This window comes from Pituophis catenifer, unplaced genomic scaffold (genome assembly GCF_029215685.1).
Source record: "Pituophis catenifer annectens isolate HBS135680 unplaced genomic scaffold, rPitCat1.0.hap2 SCAF_1, whole genome shotgun sequence".
Classification (NCBI taxonomy): Eukaryota; Metazoa; Chordata; class Lepidosauria; order Squamata; family Colubridae; genus Pituophis; species Pituophis catenifer.
This window is the reverse complement of record NW_027256881.1, coordinates 338,464,243-338,487,082: the sequence shown is the minus strand read 5'-3', so window position 1 is coordinate 338,487,082 and position 22,840 is coordinate 338,464,243. Positions and strand designations below refer to the sequence as shown.

The 22,840-nt window shown below is 40.2% G+C and overlaps 1 protein-coding gene across 1 annotated transcript in view; it reads left to right on the top strand.

Annotated features, from left to right (window-relative positions):
- CRTC1 (CREB regulated transcription coactivator 1) overlaps nucleotides 1-22,840 on the top strand; it is an 89,497-nt gene that overhangs the window by 36,186 nt on the left and 30,471 nt on the right. Inside the window, exon 2 of the mRNA XM_070931837.1 lies at nucleotides 21,671-21,787. Coding sequence (XP_070787938.1) covers nucleotides 21,671-21,787 — 117 coding nt within the window. The remainder of the gene's footprint in view (nucleotides 1-21,670; nucleotides 21,788-22,840) is intronic.

Sequence of the window (22,840 nt, the reverse complement as noted above, 5' to 3'; positions counted from 1 at the left end):
TGCTAACAGTGGTGGATAATAGAAAAGACTCTAAATCAGAGTTCCCCAACCTTTTCGGCTTTGCAGACTGGTGGGGAGAGGGGGAAGAGGCAGGGGTGAAATGTAAAATGTGTTACTACCGGTTCTGTGGGCATGGCTTGGTGGTGGTGGGAGTAATGTGACTGGGTAGGCGTGGCCAACTTTTTTTTTTTTTAACTTTGCAAAGCATTTTTTCTAATGCTTTGAAAAGCCTCTGACGATCTCAGCTGAGCCGCGTAATCATCAGAGGCTTTTTTTTCTTTTACTTTTAAAAGCATTTTTTCATCTGAAGAGGTTGTAGAAAAAATGCTTTTAAAAGTAAAAAAAAAAAAAAAGCCTCTGATGATCATGCGACTCAGTTGAGCATGGTGGGGTCGGGGGCGCAGGGATTTTTGCTACCGGTTCTCCGGACCACCCGCCGCCATCGCTACCGGATCGAGCGATCTGGTCCGAACTGGGAGCATTTCACCCCTGGGGAGAGGGAATGGTTCTGCACAAGTTACTGACAAGCACACGCATGCAGCTCCACACTTACCCACTGCTTGCACAAGTGGGGATGTGCACACACACGCACTCGCCCATCCCTTCTGCAGCCCCATTCCAAAAGGCTCACTAGTGAGCTGCAGCCCAGGGGTTGGGGACCCCTGCTCCAAATGAGTAGTTAAGGTGATGGATAAGTTGCAGAGAGATCCATGTTCGAGCCCAGCAGGAGACGTTGAGTCAATTTTTCTCTTAGCTCAAGAGCTAATGTTAAGAGATTAAACTAGAAATAGGAGATCCAGCTTCTAGTCCACCCAGAATCATACAACCAGCAAAATGTTTCCAGAGGGATACGGGAGTCTGCCAAGGTTATATATTGCCATCTTATTTATGCATGCGCAATACTTCATGAGAAATGTTGGCCTAGCCCTAGGAGAAATAGAAGCTGGAATTAAAATCTCAGGGAGATGCAGTAACATCAGTTTCTGATTGCTGGAAGCAAAAAAGATTTAGGGAATCACTTGTTGAAAGAAGAGATTGCAAAAGCTGGTGGGCTGCTCAATATTTTTTTAACAAATCTCTAACATGTCAACAGCTTGTGCATTCCTAATACAAATAGCTGGATAGGAAGTTGAAATAATAACGACCCTTTATATTTATAGCTTTCCAAATTCACAGAGGTGATTGTATCCATGTGTCCTTGGATAAAGAGTATGACAAATCTATATACAGGTAGTCCTTGACTTACGACCACAATTGAACCCAACATTTCTGTTGTTAAGTGATACATTTGTTAAGTGAGTTTTGCCCCATTTTACAACCTTCCTTGCCACCATTGTTAAGTGAATCACTGCAGTTGTTAAGTTAGCCACATGGTTGTTAAATGAATCAGGTTTCCCCGTTGACTTTGCTTGTCAGAAAGTTGCAAAAGGGGATGGCATGACCGCAGGACACTGCAACCGTCATAAATATGAGTCAGTTACCAAGCATCTGAATTTTGATCACGTGATCATGGGGATGCTGCATGGTCATAAATGTGAAATACAGTTCTAAGATATACATAGAGGATAATTAGATAATTATACATAGAGGATAATTAGAACTGTAGAAAAAACAATTACTACCAACCTGCCTTCCATGGAGGTCCTGTATACTGCACGAGTCAAAAAGAGGGCTGTGAAAATATTTACAAACCCCTCGTATCCTGGACATAAATTGTTTCAACTCCTACCCTCAAAATGACACTATAGAACACTGCACACCAGAACTAGACACAAGGACAATTTTTCCCCCCGAACGCCGTCATTCTGCTAAACAAATAATTCCCTCAACACTGTCAAACTATTCACTAAGTCTACATTACTATTACTATTAATCTTTCATCTTTCCTATCACCCATCTCCTCCCACTTATGATTGTATGATTGTAACTTGTTGCTGTATCTTTACGATTTATATTGATTGTTTCCTAGTATGATTCGATTGCTTATTTGTACCTCTGTGACTATCATTACATGTTATACCTTATGATTCTTAATGAACGTATCTTTTCTTTTATGTACACTGAGAGCATATGCATCAAGACAATTTCCTTGTGTGTCTAATCATACTTGGCCAATAAAGAATTCTATTCTAATCTAATCTAAGTCACTTTTTTCAGTGCCATTGTAACTTTGAATGGTCACTAAGGAACTGTTGTAAATCGAGGATTACCTGTACTAGTGTTTCTCAACCATGACAACTTTAAGACCTGTGGGCTTCAACTCCCAGAATTCCCCAATTTGGCATGGCCGACGGGGGAATTCTGGGAGTTGAAGTCCGCAAGTCTTAAAGTTGTCAAGGTTGAGAAACACTGCTATATACAATATTAACATACAAGACATCACACTGACAACAAAAAGGCATCCTGCCACGAAGCGTTTTCACCCACATTTTCATCCTCCCTGCTTTGGGTAGCTTGCTTAGGTCTTTCCTTGACTTTTTGCACCCTGGACTCCATCTTCATATTTCTGTTTTGTGAGAGATGGAAATGAAAGGTAAGGCAAATCTTTGCCAGGAGGAAGTTCTGTATAGCTACAATTTGTCCGTAACGTTGGGTGAAGAACAAACGGTTATTTTAATGATATGAAAAGAAATTTAAGTAACGTGCAATTATGGTATAGGTTGCAAAACCTCGTGTAAGTTTCCTGGCAGAGCCAAAGTTTGCTGGATTCCACATTACCCTGTTTGCTAATTCACTTCAGGAGTAGAAAGTAGCTGATCACTCTGGCTGCTTCTTCCTTGATATAATTTCTTGGTGCAAACGTGTGACTTCGCATTCCTCACATAAGGTCCACCTCACTTTGCCAGTAAACTCTTATGATGTAGAAGCCAAATGTGAACAAGATACTTTATTTCTGCTATGTCTATTACTGTGCAACCATTTTTTAAAAATGGGATAGTGGTGAAAAGATCTATTTTAAAGAGCTAACTTTCTTGCCATGATGGCTAGGAAGAGGCAATATATTTTGCTAGTAACTAGAAGAGACACTACTCCTGACTCCATTGCTGCTGTTAATTCTGGTGAAATGGCATTCTTTAATATGTTTTTTTACACTGCTCAAAAGAGGAGAGCTTGTTTAGGTCAAGAGGTCACCGTTCCAGAGTCATTAAAGGCCAAGGATTGCTACATTGTAAATGAACTTCAGCAGAGAGGAAGATATAAATAGCTAGATCTTGGTTTCTTTCTTGGAATTCAGATCTAGAAGTTATACCAGGGGTGTCAAACTCGATTTCATTGAGGGCTGCATCAGGGTTGTGTTTGACCTCGGGAGCCGGGTGTGTGTGTGGACAGCACGATATTCTCGTGTCGGGGGTGTCTGTGGTGGCCCAAGGGCTCTGCCAGTGAAAACGGATTCCCAGGCCCTGTTTTTGGCCACAATGGCCGCCTGCAACCCTCTGCCAGCAAAAATGGAGCCACGGCCAAAAATGGAGCCTGGAACGGCTGCAACGTGGCTGTCCTGAGCTCCGTTTTTGCTGGCAGAGGCACCGTGGCCAATCCTTAGCTGTTTCCAGGGTGGCCCCATGGGCCAGATCTAAGCAACCCCCAGGCTGGATTCGGCCCACAAGCCTTGAGTTTATCACTCCTGAGTTATACAGTGGTAGGATGGGAGGGTGGCATTAGAAATGCAGACATGCCACTGTCTTCCCCTTTTATCAGCCCCACATTCAATCTTTTTAAATGTATAGAGGTAGTCCTCAACATACAGCCATGCGTTTAGGGACCATTCAAAGTTACAATGGCATTAAAGAAGTGACTTACCACTAATGCAGCATCTTTATAGTCACATGATCAAAATTCGGATGCTCAGTAACCAGAATGTGTTTACATTGGTTTCAGCATCCTGGGGTCAAGAGAGCTCCATTTGCAACTTTCCCAGCCAGCTTCCAACAAGCAAAGTCAGTAGGGGAAAGTGGATTCGCTTAACAGCCACACAATTAACAACTGCAATGATTCACCTAACAGCCGTGGCAAAAAGGTTGCAAACTTGGGCTTAATGATTCACTTAACAACCGCCTTGCTTAGCAACATAAATTCTGGTCTCAATTGTGGTTATAATTCGAGGACTGCCGGTAATCAAGCCAGTTTATTTGTTTACTCATTGCAAACTTGGCAGCAGTCCTGGGGTAGCAAGGCCATCCAGTTTGGGAAGGCTAATCTATTTCCAGGCAGTCAAGGCAACCTGGAAAGTCATAGCCTGAAGTTCTGATAGTGACTACAGGCAGTCCTCGACCTACAACCATTCATTTAGTGACTGTTCAAAGTTACAACAGCACTGAAAAGAGTAACTTACAACAAGTCCTCTCACTTTCAACCAACACAGCATCCTTATAATCATAGGATTAAAAATGGGTGCTTGGCAATTGGCATGCATTTACGATGGGTTCAGCAGTGTCCCATGTGGACACTATTTGGGAACTTCCCAGCCAGCTTCTGACAAGCAAAGTTAATGGGGGAGGCTGGATTTGTTTAACAACCATGTGATTCACTTAACAACTGTGGCAAAAAAAGGTTGTACAATTGGACTTGGCTCACTTAACTGCCTTGCTTAGCAACGGAAATTCTAGTCCCAATTCATCAGTCGAGGACTATCTGTATAGGTTTTAAATTGCTTCCAGATTTTCTCTTGGATTTATTTATTAAAGTGCCCAATATGTATCATGTAAACTGCAGGCAGGTTTCAAAAAGGAAGGTTAGGCCCTATTGACCAAGCGCCTGTATTGTCTGAAAAGATACCCAGACAGCTCACTTACCTTCTTTTATTGCAGCCTATTTGTAGCCAGTCTAAACAGAGAAACCCTGCCTGACTCAATTGTATGAAAGGCCGACTACATAGAAAGCACTTAATAGATTGACAGAACACCTGGCTTCGCATGCAGAAGTTAGTTTCTGGCATCCTTGGTTAAAATTGCCTCTCCTCTTGAGGATTTAGAAAACTATTACCATTCAGAGTAAAAGTGCTACACAACTCATGAAGTGAATGAATACACACTCTCAAGTTCAGTTCTTGGCATCCCTCATGTAACTGGTCTCCAATAGCAATAGCACCTAGCAATAGCGTGTATATACCGCTTCATATATCTTTACAACCTCTCTAAGCAGTTTACAGAGTCAGCCTACTGCCCGCAATAATCTGGGTCTTTATGGATGGAAGTCTGAGTCAACCTGGAGCTGGTCAGAATCGAACTGCTGGCAATCAGCAGAATTGGCTTGCAATACTGCATTCTAACCACTGCACCATCACAGCTCTATATAATAAGACTTATATGTCTGAGATTTGAAGAATAGCTGACAGTCAGAGGAGACAGGACTGGGCTAATGGTGCCAGTGAACCGATTTGATTGATAGAGTCATAAAAAACAAACAGGTATTGGGGCTGTGTGAGATAAATGTCTCTGAAGCTTTGGTTTTGATATTTCATTGGCTATAATATGTGTGCGTGTGTGTGTGTGTGAGAGATAGAGAGAGGGAGGGAGGGAGGGAGAAAGAGATCTTTTGGTTTGACAACTTGGCAACTGTCATATTTAAAGCCATTTTCCTGTTCTACATGGAATAAGAGCCAGAGTGTCGCAGTGGTTAGAATGTAGTAATACAAGCTAATTCTGCCGACTGCCAGCAGTTCAATTCTCACCGGCTCAATGTTGACTCCGTCTTTAGTCCTTCTGAGATCGGTACAATTGCCCTATATTGTGGGCAATATGCTGACTCTGTAAACAGCTTAGAGAGGGCTGTAAAGCACTGTGAAACGGTATATAAGTCTAAGTGCTATGGCTATAAAAATTCACAGGGAGTGGCCCACTGTCAATAGTGTCTTTATTTTTTATGTGCTGCCTGCCACCCAGTAATGGAACAATAATTGTGTTCCGTCACCCCAACACTATTTACGCATGCTGCAAAGCCACTATACTCAAAGCAGCATGCTGGCTGGAGCATTCTGGGAGTTGAAGTCCACGAATCTTACATCTGCCAAAGTTGAGAAACACTGCTCTAAAGAATATAAACATCCCTTGTTTGCTCATATCAGAAGTATTCTCAGTTACATAAGTGCATATTTATTCTGCTGCTAAAAATAAAAATGGGAGCAGAAAAGCTATTTTAATCTTGCTCAGCAGTGGGCATGTCTGCTTTTTTTGTGTTGGATTTTCATTTTGAGTAATTTTGTATGCTGAATAGATAATTTAGTTAAAAGGGTAGGTAAGTTGACTGTGGATAACAGAGCATAATGGTTGCAAATTGAGCTATGAATTATGAAGTCTTCAGCTTGAATATCTCTTCTGCTAGATATTTCCTTGGTGATTTTGCGCAAATCACAAACATTAGTTATCCCACATGTAATACGGGGATAATAATACTTACAAGGAATTATGAAAATTACAGCCTTATATAGATGGAATGGCTTGAACACTTATTTTCTTATATAAAATTTAGCCAATGGGACATATAGAACTATATATCTGGGTGTTATTTCTATACCTAGTTTTTTTAAAATAAGTCTTGAATCATAACTTGCTATTCAAAAATTAAAAAACAAACAGGTCCTACTTAAACACTTGTAAGTTAATAAAATATAAGTTTTATTACTGTATGTCATAAATGATCACTGAATAATATTTTAACGCCAGATGGCTAACTTGTCCTCTACACAGCTAATAACAGTACCAGCTGCTAGTACCTGAGATGCTGGAAATTCACCAAAAAGGGTAGCTTAAGTTCCAGACTTGTATTTTACAAAGTACACTATAACATTTTCTGCCGGGTAGGAATATCTAAAATGTTATGCAAGGGAAAATAGTGACCAGTAGAAATAAGAGTTGATCAGATACTTTCTAAAAAAAACAAGCTATATTTCCTAACTAAACAAAGAAGTAGAATGACCAACAATGGGCAAAAAAAGCAGTGGGAGTAGGAACAACTTCTGACTTCCTGTCAACTTCCTTGTGGGAATCTGGCAGGGAGCATTGGAAATCTTCCCCTTCCCCTTTCCTTTCCCTTATAACTGGCTGTTGAAGGGTGGAGGAGGGGGCAAGGGATTGTGAGACTGGCTTGGAAACTGCCACAGAAGTTTGACAATGAATCACATGACTGCAGACTGCACATGAAGAAGATGTTTCTCTTCTTATCCAAGAAGCTTTATTGGTTCTGGCAGGATGGTGGGGGCTATGGAAGAATTACTTCTTACAGGATGGGGGTGTTGGTGTTGGAAGGGTCATATTTCTTTGTGGTCTTCTGATCGTTAGCACTGTTACTGAGAGCTCTTGGAGCCACTTGGGGGAGTTTATCTGTGCCCTCAGGGTTACCTGTCAAGACTGATTCACACTTTCACCTACATTTTTCCTTTTCTCATAGCTTGACAATAACAGGGAGGGGGATGGATGGACTGCAAGGGAGGGCAAATGGTATTCAAGCACAACATCGGCACAGTGGGACATTGCTGGCATCCCAAGGACACACCGAGCAGATGTCCCGGTGCGGCGGGTTGTTTCCCGTAACAAAATGAACAGGAGTGATCGGTGGACGTTTTGGACTGGGAAAAGGGGGAATTAACTATGCTTATTTTGCGCAGGAAACCCAGAGCTGGTTCCGCTTCTTCTGTGCCAATGTGGTTTATTCAGTAAAGTTTTATACTCTTGGTAAAATAATGTCCCAGGAGTTCCTTTTTTTTGGATTTGCCAACTGGACAGTTGACATCACCAATATCAGAGTGCAAATGGGAGTGGAATCTTCTTGGAACTGCTGAAAGTGCAACGTTGCCTTCTTCCTCAAGGAAAAAAACAATCCACTTGCCTTTTGAAAAAGCAACTTTGAGACATCTAATAAAGATATTTCCTAGAAACTTGTGTTTGTGTGCGTGAGTGCGTGCATGCAGATAATGCAATTTCCAGCTTGCCCCACCTCACCTCTCCAATTGGGAGTTTGGATTTCCACTCCCCTGTTGTTCCAAACCCGTTAAGCTGTCAGAAGCTCAATATGCCCATTTCTCTTTTCCAGAATAAAGCAATCGAGGGATTGCGTAACTCTAGTTAAAGAAAAACATTACCGTAAACCAGGCTTCTTTCTCCAAATCAAGGAGCACCAGATGTCCAGCCCCAGCAAACGGGGTAGCTTTTACGGCTCTACTTGCAAGCTTTCCAGAGGCATCTGCTCTGCTTTAGAAAGCAGAATGTTTGAGTGGGTGGACCTTGGTCTGATACAAGGCAATTTTTCTTGTCCGCCCACGAGGTCCTCTTTGACGCCTTATCCTTAGCAGATCAGACATGCAGTGTGGTGAGTCGATGAAAAGGACAGAGCCTTCTGTTTGTTTTGGGACGGGGAGCGCACCACAATTACCTCATTAGGTTCGGGATTCAAGCTGGCAGGATGGCCTGTCGGCTGATTGACAGAATACTTGGCTCTGAATCTGCTCCTCCTGGCTTTCGGCAGTCTGCATCGATCTCTCTTATTTTTAACCAGGTTGCATTAATAATATAAAAGCAGTTTGAACATTTCTCAATCCTTGCTTGAAACGGGTAGGAGGAGATATTTCATATGCAATTCTTGGTGAAGTAGCTTGCGTGCAGCGGCTTTTATGACTTTTTAAAAAATACTGTGTTGCGTAATCTATGTAAAATAAGACATCTGAAGCTACAGTACAGGTAATCCTTGATTTAACAACCATAATGGGGACCAGGGTTTCTGTTGCTTAAGCAAGGTGGTGGTTAAGTGAGTCGTGCCTGATTTTACGACCTTTTTCCCCCCACAGTTATTAAACGAACCACTTCAGCTTTTAAGTGAATCATTGTCATTAAGCAAATCTGACTTCTCCTATTGACTTTACTTTTCTAAAGTCAGCTGGGACGATCACAAATAGTTTAGGGTCTCCTGCTTGAGCAGGGGGTTGGATTAGAAAACCTTCAAAGTCCCTTCCAGCTCTTATTCTGTATTCTCTAAATCAGGGGTCCCCAACCCCTGGTCCATGGGCCAGCACTGATCTGCAGCATGCCAGAAACCGGGCTGCACAAGCGAAGCCCCATCCATGGGATACAGGCAGCATGTGCAACCACGCCCCCTTCGGGCCACGGAAAACCTTTCTCCATGGAACCGGTCCCTGGTGCCCAAAAGGTTGCCACTAATCTGAATGGCAATTACAATGCCCTGGGATGCTGCAGCTATCAGATATGCTGGTTGCCAAGCAACCAAATTTTGATCATGTGACTGAGGATGCTGTGATGGTCATAAGTGTGAGGACTGGTTGTAAGTCACTTTTTTTAGTGCCGTTTCACTCACAAAATGAATGGTTGTAAGTTGAGGACAATCTGTATTTAAATGAAGTACATTTCCCACTTACCTGATGGGATAAAGCATTTGCCTACCTGGCAATCATCGGCTGGTCATAATGAAAATCACTAAAGACACTCTCTGGGTTAGATGTTCGTTGCAAGAAGAAAAACAGGAATTAGTGTAAAGTCAACTCCATCTAATTTTTGTAAGTTCAGAGAAGAATTTGGCTATCTCTTTTCCACCCCAAAATGGTGCTTCCAGGTTTTACCATTACATTTTGTTGATTCTAGGATTGATTTGCTCAAATTCTATTGATAAGTTACTGACAAGGCAGGGTTCTCAGAGTGATTAACAGAAACAGAACTCTTATAAAAGGGAGGGATAATTTGGAGTGGGAGAAAAAATAATTGGGAAATAGAGAAAATAATGCATTTGCAGCACTATCCATCCTAGATAATGACTGCAGAAGTCTATTCAGAAGCAGCATCTTTTGAGTTCAAGAAGACTGACTTAATATGGCTTGTATCTTAATGTCTGCACCACGATAGATGACTGAATGAGAATGATATTTTAAAAACCAATAGAGATTTCTCCAGTAAAATACTATACAGGTAATCCTCAATTTACGAAACACAAAATTTATGTTGCTAAGTGAAACATTTGTTAAGTGAGTTTTGACCCATTTTTACAACTTTGGATTGTTGCATCGTTGTTGCAGCTGGTGGCAGGACGCCATGTGCTGTGTCATGCCGTTGCTGCTGCTTGTGGCAGGAGGCCATATAATGCGTCATGCCAGTGCCACTGCTTGCAGCAGGACGCCATGTGCTGTGCTGGTGCTGCCGCTCACTTGCCCAATGGTGCAATGTGCCACGCAGCCTCTTGCCACAAGTGGTGGCACTAACGTGCTATGTGGCCTCCTGTCGTGAGCAGCAGCACTGGTGCGATGTGCCACGCGGCCGCCTCCTGCAAGCGGCCGCAGAAGAAGTTAGGCAGCAGCATGACAGATGTCGGGGCATGGGAGGCCTGGTTGCGGTGGTCCTAAGGTAAATGGGTAAGACATACCCCAAAAATAAGACCTGGTGCCTCTTTTGGAGGCAAAAATATAAGACTGGGTCTTATTTTTGGGGAAACATGATAGTAGTTTCAATGTTTGGTTCTCTGAAGTTGTTGGGGGACATGAGATCTTTCTTATTATACTTAAGAGCCTGTTAATTGCAGATGCCAAGAAGGTAAACTGAGCTTTTTTGCATGCAAATTGGATCATAATACCGTGTTTCCCCAAAAGTAAGATCCTGTCTTATATTTTTTTGAACCCCGAAATAAGCACTTGGCCTTGTTTTTGGGGAGGTCTTATTATTTTGGGGTGTGTGGAGCAAGACGGGGCTCCTCTTGCCGTCTTACCTGATTTCCAGCTGTCTCCCTAACTCTAACCAGACCAGCTGTGCATGCAGTTAAATATTTTCGAGGATGGCTTATTTTCGGGGGCGGGCTTATTTTAGCACATGCGCTCAAAAGCCCGATTGGGCTTATTATCAGGGGATGAGTTATTTTTGGGGAAACAGGGTATCATCCCACACCATTTCAGAGAAAGATGACTTATGACTGTTTTTCAGTGAAGTTGCATGTTAAACATTATACCATCACAGTTGATGAACTGTTTTGACTAGGACATTTTTTTAATTTTAGTAATCGTGTGGCAAATACATTGTAGTATTTTCTTCCACTTCTGCTAAATTCTACATTTTGCAGTAGCCTATGGACACGTCTGCCCACAATCTTTTCTTCTCCGGATTAAATATACCAGCTGTCAGCAACCATTCCCATAAGGTTTCTGTTTTTCCCCTTCTTTCAGAGCCCTTGTCAGTTTGATTGCTTTCCTCTTGACACACTTCAATATGACTGTCTTTCCTCGAATGGGCCTAGAGGTAGATGTACCGGGGCCTGAGTCCCTGAGCATGTGAAGAGATTAATCTCTTGCCTGTGTAAACTGTCACTGATTATCACATTTTCTCAGCTGCTGTGTATTTTTAATTTCTGTACTTTTTACTGTAATTGTTTTTTATTTTTCTCTTAATGTTGTTTGCTGTTCAGAACCCCTTGTCAAGATGGGTAAGCTATACATATTTATTTGGAGGGAGATTTATTTGGAAGATTGATTGAATTGATTAAGAGCCATGGTAGCGTAGTGGTTAGAATGCAGTATTGCAGGCTAATTCTGCTGACTGCAGACTGCCAACAGTTTGGCAGTTCGAATCTCACCAGCTCACGATTGACTCAGCCTTCCATCCTTCCGAGGTCAGTAAAACGAGGAGCCAGATTGTTGGAGGCAATGTGTTGACTCTATAAACCGCTTAGAGAGGGCTGTAAAACACTGTGAAGTGATATATAAGTCTTAAGTGCTGTTGCTATTGCTAAATAAATATATAAACCTATGATAGGTACAGTCTGATCAACACAGGAATACGTTTCTTTTGACTTTGATGTTACACTCGTTGTTATACTGATAGTCTTTGACCTACAGCCATTCGTTTAGTGACCATTCGAAGCTACAACAGCACTGGAAAAGGTGACTTATGACCATTTTTCACACTTATGTCCGTTGCAGCAGTCCAATGGTCCTTTGATCGAAATTCAGATGCTTGGCAACTTGTTCATATTTATGACATTTGCATTGTCCCGGAGTCATGTGATCATTCTGATAAGTGAAGTCAAGGGGAAAGCTAGATTCACTTAACTTCCTAACTTAACAACTGCAGGGATTCAACTCTGGCAAGAAAGGTTGTGAAATGGGGCAAAACTCATTTCACATTTGTATCGCTTAGCAACAAATTTTGAACTTCATTGTGGTCGTAAGTTGAGGACCACCTGTATAATGTAGGACGCCATTTGGTTTGCTTTTAGCTGTTTCCCACTGTTGGCTTCCGTTCAACCTACGATCCACAATACCCCCATTATTGGAATGCCATTTTTCTTTTCTGAAATGTACACTTGTTCAGAACAGTTTTTCAATTTTTCAGTCTTCATTTACTATCATATTCTAGGCCTGCCTCTTTTTCCCTTCCTTTTACTACTGAAATAGCTTAAAAAGCCATTTTCATTGCTGCTAGCTTTTGTTAGGAGCTCAAGTTGCACATATTTATGCTTTTATTCTAGAATGTGGTGCACTGACCAATCAATTAAAAAAATCTAACCTTTTTAAAAATTTGTCCCTATCATTTTTCCTGAAAATATTGCAATTATACATTATTGGTGATTTCATCCATTTATTGTACGTGTTGTTTTTTTATTATAAGCTAAGTAGCAGTATAAGTATATATTGGTTATAAGTATAACCAAGGGACGCGGTGACTCAGTGGCTAAGATGCTGAGCTTGTCGATCAAAATATTGGCAGTTCAGTGGTTCAAATCCATAGTGCTGCATAATGGGATGAGCTCCCGTCACTTGTCCCAGCTTCTACCAACCTAGCAGTTCTAAAGCACATAAAAAATGCAAGTAGAAAAATAGGGACCACCTTTGGTGGGAAGGTAACAGCGTTCCGTGCACCTTTGGCGCTTAGTCATGCCGGCCACATGACCACAGAGACATCTTCGGACAGCGCTGGCTCTTCGGCTTTGAAATGGAGATGAGCACCGCCCCCTAGAGTCGGGAATGACTAGCACATATGTGCGAGGGGAACCTTTACCTTTTTAAGTAGCGGTAGTGCAAAGGCAGGTAGTTAAGTCCTTGATTTGCGACCATCATGGAGCCTGCCTATTATGGTTGTAATAGTTATAAAGGGCTCATCACTTGACAGATCCAATTTTACAATATTCTATTTTTTTTTCTTGCAGTAGCTGTTAAGCGAATCACCATAGTTGTTAAACGAATATGCAGAAGCCACAGTTATTAAGTATACCCATTGTTCGCTCTTGGGCGGTTTTGCTGAAAAGTGAAACATCTTCAAGGAAAAACAAAGAAAATCCAGTTGCCTCTTGCAAAAGCACCTTTGGGACAACCATGACCTGAATGACTGAGAATCTCCATAGACATTCCTGCAAAAACACAATTACCAGACTAGGGAACATTGCCAATGCTTTGGCACAAGAAAGTAGCAATAGCTGGCTTTTTATGTGTGACAGATTGTCTTACCTTTCTGGATGTGGGTTGTTTTAGTTTTTGTGCCTATTTCCAATTGGCCTACCTGGCTTGATTGGTTGCATTGTTTCATCCTGGATGGTTCCTGCCTGTTGTGTTTGTTCTTGTTATCTGTTGCCAAGTGTGCAATAAGGAAGAAATCCCCTTGCTTGCTTCTTCCCTGGTCTTTGTTTGCTTTTATAATAATTTAAAGATCAGGTTTATGTTCATGATATTATTGGCTGATCTACCAAAATACTAGGCTTCCAGGAATTCTCTTGCATTTTTGGATTTGGGTTAATCAAAAATGATTGTCATTTCTTGGTTGAATTTATATGTGTTTGTGAAATAAAAGAATTTTCATAAGCTAATTGATATTGATGGGCATGTATTCTGTTTAAATATAGTAATGACTTTCCCAGTTCTTGCATAAGTTATAAATAATTCTTCTTCTGTCTTTGTGTTGGATCCTTGGGGGAAGAGAATGCCAGTTTTTTCTCCCACAATTTTATTAATTTCATTATATGAGAGAGTCAATTTTTGAACAATATACATAAAGCAAAAATGAACCACTCAAAAAGGAAAAAACAACAGTGCAGTGCAACAAATAAAAACATAGAAAAAGACAAAAAATCCTATAATTATAAATATATTCTAAGTTCACTTGATGTTATACATCTTCAAAAAAGGAAACTAAACTTTCAGTATTGACCAAGCTTTCCAATATTTTTTTTCAGAGAGAAAAATATTGTTAGATAACACAGTACTTTTTCACCTGTGAAGGATTATTCTTTTTGCCATTCCTGGAATACAAAAAACCCTCCATCTTTGTTCACAACATTTTAAGTTCCAAGTCATACAATAAGCTTGGTCTTAAAAAACAAAGTTGGATCTTGGAGTTTCTTTGCTTAAGATGCTTTTGAGGGATTTTTGTGGTCTGCTATTATTGTGGACTGAGATTTGGCTGGCCTTGACCTTGTTAGCCTGGCTATTCCCTTGGGTATTGAGGCCAGGAGATTAGATAAGCTCATTGTGTAATATAGGTTGGTGTGCCTTAACAGTGTGTCTTGTGGCTGTGATTTTGCTTTGCCTCTCTATTGTGTGTTGTAATTCTGCTTTTATTCCTATACACAGCCTGAGGTCTTTTTGGAATTAGGCAGAGATTTAAAGCCATTAAGTAAGTAAATATGTCTAGTTATTCAATGGTTTCTGAGTTATTGTTCATGTATGGGAGAATTATTCTTTTCATATCCTTCAGATCCCTCGTAAACTTTATTTCATAAGGTTTCACTAATGTCTACTCAGTCATATTTGCCTTCTTGCATTTAAGCTTCTAATTCATCCTGTTTTTCTGCATACAGAACAGAATAGAATAACAGAATTGGAAGGGGACATTGGAGGTCTTCTGGTCCAACCCGCTGCTTAGGCAGGAAACCCTATACCATTTCAGACAAATGGTTATCCAATCTCTTCTTTAAAACTTCCAGATAGATAGATAGATAGATAGATAGATAGATAGATAGATAGATAGATAGATGATAGATAGATAGATAATAGGGCAGCATGATAGACAGACAAACAAACAAACAAATATTTTTCTCTCTGCTCCTGGGCCAAATTCCTCAAGAAATAAGAGTGAAAAATATACCGTCCGTACCTCCTTCTCCCTTGCATTGTCTTCAGGGTTGTGTCGGATGGTATAATTTGTTCTAACAGGGATCTGTAGAAAAGAATATTTGCCAGCGGGCTTCAGAGTGATGAGATGTTTTACTTTCAGACAATGGATGTTTATCTGTAGTTGATAGACTGTCCAGTTACAGATTAGCGCTTCATTTCCCTTCTTTCATTAGGGAGATTCCAGTCGTCACCATGATTCCATTATTTTCTCTTTAGAACTGAAGCAGGAATCTTGTTGAATGGCTTCCTCGGCCACAGAGGTTTTTGACAGCTGCTTTTCATCCAGGACTCTAGAAACGTGATCAACATGGAGGCCATGGAATAGTTTCTGAATCTCCAGCGGATAAGAACTATTTTTGAGAAACTTGGGTTATTATGTCCCATTCTTCTTTCTCTTCAGCCTTTCTGCTTGCTGTCTTCCATCTTTTGGAAAACTTCTTGAAGCGCTTCTTATGTCTTACTCAAGAATTCCAAACTCTGAACAGATTACATTCCTACTCCATAAAGAAGGTTGATTATATGCATAACAACAACATCAATTTACACTTAACCTGCGAAGAAACAATACCAGAAACCATTAAAATAAAACTCCAAATGATAAGGAGGGACAAAATTCATCACACATCTAATTCGAGGGCCTCTTGAAAAGTCAGGATTTAATAGTCTTTCTAAAGCCCAGCAGAGTTGGGGCTGTACAGATCTCAGGAGAAATACCGTTGAAGCTCTTAAACGCTACTATAATCTGAAAAATTTATGTGTGAGCTTCTCTTTCCTCTCTTTATAGTTCCTTTGTTATCCATGAGATTCTTTCTTAGTTGCCGGAATGGTAACCTAAATCAAAGATCATGTTTGAACTGCTCTTAGCCATTTGCAAATGAAATAAGATGCATAACTCAGAAAGGTCACAAAGGTGCTTTTTTCAAAAGGCAGCTGGACTTTCTTCGTTTTTCCTTGAAGATGTTTGGCTTCAGTTCTTCAAAAGAAGCTTCTTGGATGAGAAACAAAAGATCTTCAAGGAAAAACAAAGACAGTCCAGCTGGCTTTTGAAAAAAGCACCTTTGGGACAACCATGGCCTGGACGACTGAGAATCTTGATAGGCTTTTAGGTTGCAAAAGTCACCCCTTCTCTACAATCCAAGAATTGGAATTTATTATTTATTTATTTATTTATTTTTTTAGAAAAAAGCAGTCTCAAACAGAGCATAGTAGCTGGTGATTTTTATCAAGAATGACAGCAACCAAGTACATGGATCAAATTTTCACACATCTTTGGGAAACCTGAAGCCTATTAGGAGTGCGGGGGAGGACTCCATCCATTGAGGAGTAAAGCACTACTTTACAATTAGAGTGTTTAATGTTACTTTAAAAATCTGCATGGCACTGCACCAGGATACATCAGGTAAAACTGACTCTGCCTGTCCAATCAGCTGATCTAGGACCCATTAAGGATCTCTTTCTTTTCTAGTGTATGGGGTGTGGTCAGGATAATAGTTTCCGCCACTTTATAAAACTCCCTCCAGAAGCATAAATGACTGTGTTACATTAAACAGATTAAATCAAGGGTGAAATGCTCCCGGTTCGGACCGGATCGTCCGATCCAGTAGCGATGGAGGCAGGTGGTTCGGAGAACCGGTAGCAAAAATCCCTGCCCCCCCCCATTGCCCAGCTGAGCCGCGCAATCATCAGAGGCTTTATTTTTATTTTTAAAAGCATTTTTTCTACAAGCTCTTTGGCCGAAAAAAATGCTTTTAAAAGCATTTTAAAAGCCGAAGAGGTTGTAGAAAAAATGGTTTTAAAAGTTAAAACCACTCAGTCATATTACAACCCCCCCCCCCCCAAAAGCCACGGCCACAGAACTGGTAGTAACAAATTTTACATTTCACTGCTAGATTAAATCCATATCCTTTCAGCAAGACTGCAAAGCAGACTTGTTGACTCAAGGTGCCTGATAAACGTGCTTGGTTTCCAGAGGGCACTTGCGGAGATTTCTAGAGCCTCTGGGAAAAAAAACATATATACAAGCCTGTAGTAGTACCTGCATCGTGGTAATAAGAACAGCAACATGTAGTTAGGGGTACTTGGCGCTCTCTAAGCTCAGTTGTGTCACACAAGGCTGTGAAAACAACCAAGCTCAGTGAGTACCAAGGACTCCTCACTTCAGGCCCTGAGCTACAAATATTCTCCTTTATTGATAATAAGTAGTTATTTTACACACAAATACATGTCCCAGGATAATGTTGCCAGGTCCAATCTGGGTCGGTCACCGGGACTAGAGGTACTCTGTTTGCATTGTTGGGCTTTTGGGACTCAGTACATTTCCCTGCTCCTAATCAAAAGCTATATGGGGCCAGGGAGCATCAGTGTGCACACCAGGGTGGATAAAAATCAATGATTTTTTTTAAATAATCAAAAAAATCTGATTTTTTTTATTTAAATCGGATTTTTTTGATTTTTATCGAATTTATTTTAATAAAAAACTTTTGGGGTAAAAATCTATCGTAAGATAGTTTTCTATTTAAGATACATAAATAATTTAGTTTATTCAGCATGAAATGGAGCTTAGTTATGTAGCATGAGGCTGTATATTCTGCAACACTGGGACTATCGGTGAGTCAACAGAGGGTCAAAGGAGTAGCAGAGATGACAGTTGCTCTTTAAAAATTATGATTTAAATCAGCTCGATTTAAATCAAATCCACCCTGGTGCAGACAATATCCAGTTGTGTATCTCAACCCCTGATCCGTAGGTGACTTCTGGACTTATTCTGGTGCAGGAAGGCTGTTAAGACTCTGTTGGTAGGCTGTGCGATCATTGTGTTGTTTCATTGACGCAGGCTCTTAATACTTTTATTGTGACTATTGTAACACTTCGTTGTTTCAAATTTATTTATGATTTCCCGTTATCTGAAAGTTGCTATGGTGATTGAGGTGGCTTATAAATTGAGTAAATAAATAACTCTTTCAGTTCTTAGGGGGTCTGATTGATAGAATCTACATTGGGTATATAGCTGGCGATGTTTGTTATCACTCTTTATTTTGTTTTTGTTTATTTGCTGTTGTGCCCGGAGTCTTTGGGGATTTGGGTGGATTATAAAGATTGCTAATAAATAAACAACCAGGCAAGGTTCCTTTAGTCTCCATTTACTTTGATGGATGAGAGTAAAGATTCATCTAATCCCATTCTTGAGTGAATTTTAAGTTTGTTTTTTTTTAAAAAAAATAAGACTGCAGTTATCTGAGGCTCATAGAAGTAACATCAGGCAAGGTTGGCTTTTAGTATGGAGAGACCTAATAAAACACCCAAATCTCTGCAGTCAAGGTTGGGTCAAGTTACAGATTTCCATCCAGAGCAAGCCAAAAGCTAAAACCAGAACCATGGATAGCTCCAAGCCAGCCTCTGGCCTTGAAATTCTCTTTTCCTACATCAATAGGAGAAAATATCTCAACTAAAACCAATTGAAGCTTTAATTAGGCAGCCATAACAGTAGCATAATGAGCACCATTCTCCCTCGGGGAGTTAAATGGATTGTTAAAAGACCTCTTGATTCTGCATTCTCAAAATTTCTGTATAAGACCAAAGAAATGGAGGTTTTTTTCCCTCTAGGTAGAACTGCAAGATTTTGTTTTCTGCCTGGGAAGATGCAGAATAAGGGATGGATTATATTCTCTCTGAGCCATCACCTGCGCCCCATGGATGGTCTGATGGTTCATGGGACGAAAAATGCTGTTTTTCAAGCAGGTGTTCTCCTTTTTTTAAAGGGTGGTTTTATGTATTTTCATGTACGTTAAAGTGGTAATTAAAATGACTGCTTTAAAATGCAGGTGATTTTGCTGCATCCCTTACACTGAATTAGGAGATGAAAAGTTGAGGCACATCGATTGAAATGTTTTTATTTTATTTTATTGATCATATGCAGTGTAATGTTATTAAAATACTTCCTTTATTAAAATAAAGGAAGAGCCTTGGTAGTACAGTGGTCTAAGGCAGGGGTCTCCAACCTTGGCAACTTTAAGACTTGTGGACTTCAACTCCCAGAATTCCTCAGCCAGCTTTGCTTTGCTGAGGAATTCTGGGAGTTGAAGTCCACAAGTCTTAAAGTTGCCAAGGTTGGAGACCCCTGGTCTAAGGCACCCTGTTATTAAGCTGGTTATTAAGACCAGCTGCCTGCAATTACTGCAGGTTCGAATCTCGCCAAGGCTCAAGGTTGACTCAGCCTCCCATCCTTTCTAAGGTAGGTAAATTGAGGACCCAGTTTGTGGGGGCAATAAGCTGACTTTGTATAAATATACAAAAGAATGAAGGCTATTGCTTAACGCATTGTAAGCCGCCCTGAGTCTCCGGAGAAGGGCGGCATATAAATCAAATTTAAAAAAAAAAAAAAAATAAGAGCACAGGCTAGGTTCTGTCTGTTTATCAGTGAAATTTTTCAGGTACTTGGTTCTCTAGTGGGACTGTGTGTGTGTGAAAGAAAACAATGTCAGTTGTATAACCAAGAATTGTGATAATAAAATAGTTGTTAAAAGGTTTCAGGAAGGCGGTCCTTTATGGCTTATACAAACTCTTGATAGTTATCAGGGTGCTGACAAATACAGGTAGTCCTCAACTTACAACCACAGTTGAGTCCAAAATTTATGTTGCTAAGTGAGGCATTTAAGTGAATTTTGCCCCATTTTATGATCTTTCTTGACACAATTGTTAAGTGAATCACTGTAGTTGTAAAGTTAGTTACATGGTTGTTAAGTGAATCTGTCTTCCCTGTTAACTTTGCTTGTCAGAAGATTGATCACATGACCCTCGGACACTGCAAATGTCATAAATATGAATTGGTTGCCACGTGTCTGAATTTTGATCATGTGACCATGGGGATGCTGCAATGGTTGTAAGTGTGAAAAGCGGACATAAGTCACTTTTTTTCAGTGACACTGTGACTTCTAATGGTCTCTAAACGAACTGTTTGTAAGTTGAGGATTACCTGAATGCTATTACTGTGAAAATAATGAGTGAAAATCTGTAATGTTTCAAGATAATGGAGATAGCAATTAACCTGAAATCCATTTTAGTATGATAGATTGTTAATGGCTTAAGAAATAATTCAGGCATCATAAGAGAAAAAGAGAGAGAGAGAGAGATAAAAGGAAGAAAAGAAAGTGGAATTATTTGAAATCAAAGGAACATTGTTTTTCCATCTTCCTCCTACTCTTACTGTTCTAAAGATTCATTAAAAACCTATTTCTTTTGACTTTTGAGAGGCATTGCAGTAGATCTTTTGGATCTTTAAATTCACATTGAATTTTGAGAAAAAATTGAATTTTTGAAAGACGGTTTTCAATATCATAATCCTAAACATCTTTTTTAAAAAAAAAAAAAACACACACACATTGTTTCAGCAGGAAGAGTTGCATAGTAAGAGTGAGATAAAGAGTTTTTGTGTATAAGACAGGAGAAGCTAACTGTGTCTACTGCAAGGAGCCAGCATCTAGAGGCAGCTTTTTGCTTATTACCAGCTAGGTGCTGTTAAGGAGGGGAGTTTTTTTTCCCTCAAGGCTTCTGAGATATGATGGACTATGGGCATGTTTTCTAGGATTAAAATTAAAAGGAAACCTTAAAAAAAGATGTGTTCTTCTCCCATGAGGTTCTAGAGGTGTGAATATGACTCTCCTAGGATCTGTAGGGTGACAATACTTTCTTGACAATATGCCTTTTGAGTGGGGTGAGCAACTAGGGCAACTTTACGATCTGTGGACTTCAACTCTCAGAATTCCTGAACCATGAGAGAGAAGACAAAAAGAAATAGAAACTCAGATGACACTTGTGTAAATGGAAAAGGGGATGGGAAGAAAAATGTTACTACATAAATGTACAACCATGATGATATATGCGTAATTGGTAAAATAGAAAATAAATTGAAAAGAAAGTATATATTAATAGAAAATCGGGGCTGCTCAGATACCAATAAGGGAAATATTGGACAACAAAGGAGAGAGAATGGAGAGAGGAGTAGAGAGTAAGATAGGAGGGGAGAAGAAGAGAGAGAAACAGAAGAAAGGGAAAAGGAGAGAAAGAAAGGGAGAGGAAAAAGAGTAGGAGAGAAGGTTAGAAAGGGGGGAAAGAAGGGAGAAGGGGGGAAAGGAAGGGGAAGGAGAGAAGAAGGAGAGGAGGAAAAAAGAAAGAAAAGGATAGAAGAAGGCAGGGAAGGAAAAGAGAGAAGAAGAAGGAGAAGAAGAAGGATTGTTGTAAAATAAGAGAGAAGAAAGGGTAGAAGAGCAATCCCGAATATATATTTTTTTAAAAAAATTCTTTAGAATATATGTGTGTGTGTGTGTGTGTGTGTGTGTGTGTGTGTGTGTGTGTATGTGAGATTAATTATGGACAAGAGAATGTACATTTACAATATATTTATAAGAAATAAAATAAAACACTTTTTTCCCCAAAAAAAAAAAAAAAATCCTGAACCATCCATGCTTGGTCAGGAATTTTGGGAGTTGAAGTCCACAAGTCTTAAAGTTTCCAAGTTTGGGAACCCCTGTAATTAGCATGAGAACACTCCTTTTCTCTTGCTTAATCTCTGCATCTTGTGTTTTCTAGTTACAGCTACAGAAAACCCAGTATTTGCAGTTGGGGCAGAGCCGTGGCCAGTACTATGGAGGATCCTTGCCAAACGTCAATCAGATTGGCAGCAGTGCGATGGACATGTCCTTCCAGGTGAATTTTATACCAGCTCTTCTCAGAAGTATGACAAGAACATTAGAAACATTAGAAAGTGTCTGCGTCCTGTTGTTGTTGTTGTTGTTGTTGTTGTTAGTTGCGAAGTCATGTCTGACCCATCGTGACCCCATGGACAACGTTCCTCCAGGCCTTCCTGTCCTCTACCATCCTCTGGAGTCCATTTAAGCTCATGCCGACTGCTTCAGTGACTCTATCCAGCCACCTCGTTCTCTGCCGTCCCTTTCTTCTTTTGCCCTCCATCTTTCCCAGCATTAGGCTCTTCTCCAGTGTGTCCTTCCTTCTCATTAGGTGGCCAAAGTATTTGAGTTTCATCTTCAGGATCTGGCCTTCTAAAGATTCAGTTCTGTGTCCTGTACCAAAAGTTAAATGTATCCCTATAAATTACAGGCAGTCCTTGACTTACAACCACAATGAACCCAAAATATCAGTTGCTAAATGAGACAGTTGTTAAGTGAGCTTTGACCCATTTTATCATCTTTCTTGCCACAGATGTCAAGTGAATCACTACAGTTGTCAAGTTAGTAACACCATTAAGTGAATCTGGCTTTCCATTGACTTTGCTTGTCAGAAAGTCGCAAGATGTGATCATATGAGCCCAGGACACTGCGACTATCATAAACATGAGTCGGTTGCCAAGCGTCTGAATTTTGATCACATGACCATGGGGATGCTGCAACGGTCATAAGTATGAAAAATGGTCATAAATATTTTTTTTCAGTGTCATTAGAACTTCAAACGGTCAATAATTATAATTGCTTAACGCATTGTAAGCCGCCCTGACTCTCCGGAGAAGGGTGGCATATAAATCAAAATAAAAAAATAAAAAAACAAATGAACTGTTGTAAATCATGGACTACCTGTATGTGTGTCTGTATATTAAATCTTTTGAGAAAATAGAGGTTTCACACTCTTTGTACAATACCAATTTCCCCAGAGGTGAGACAGTCACATGAGTTATCTCCCTCCAGCAGCCTGATCCTATGGTGGGACATCCAGTAGGTTGTGTTTTAAGCTGTTTCTCTGTCTTTG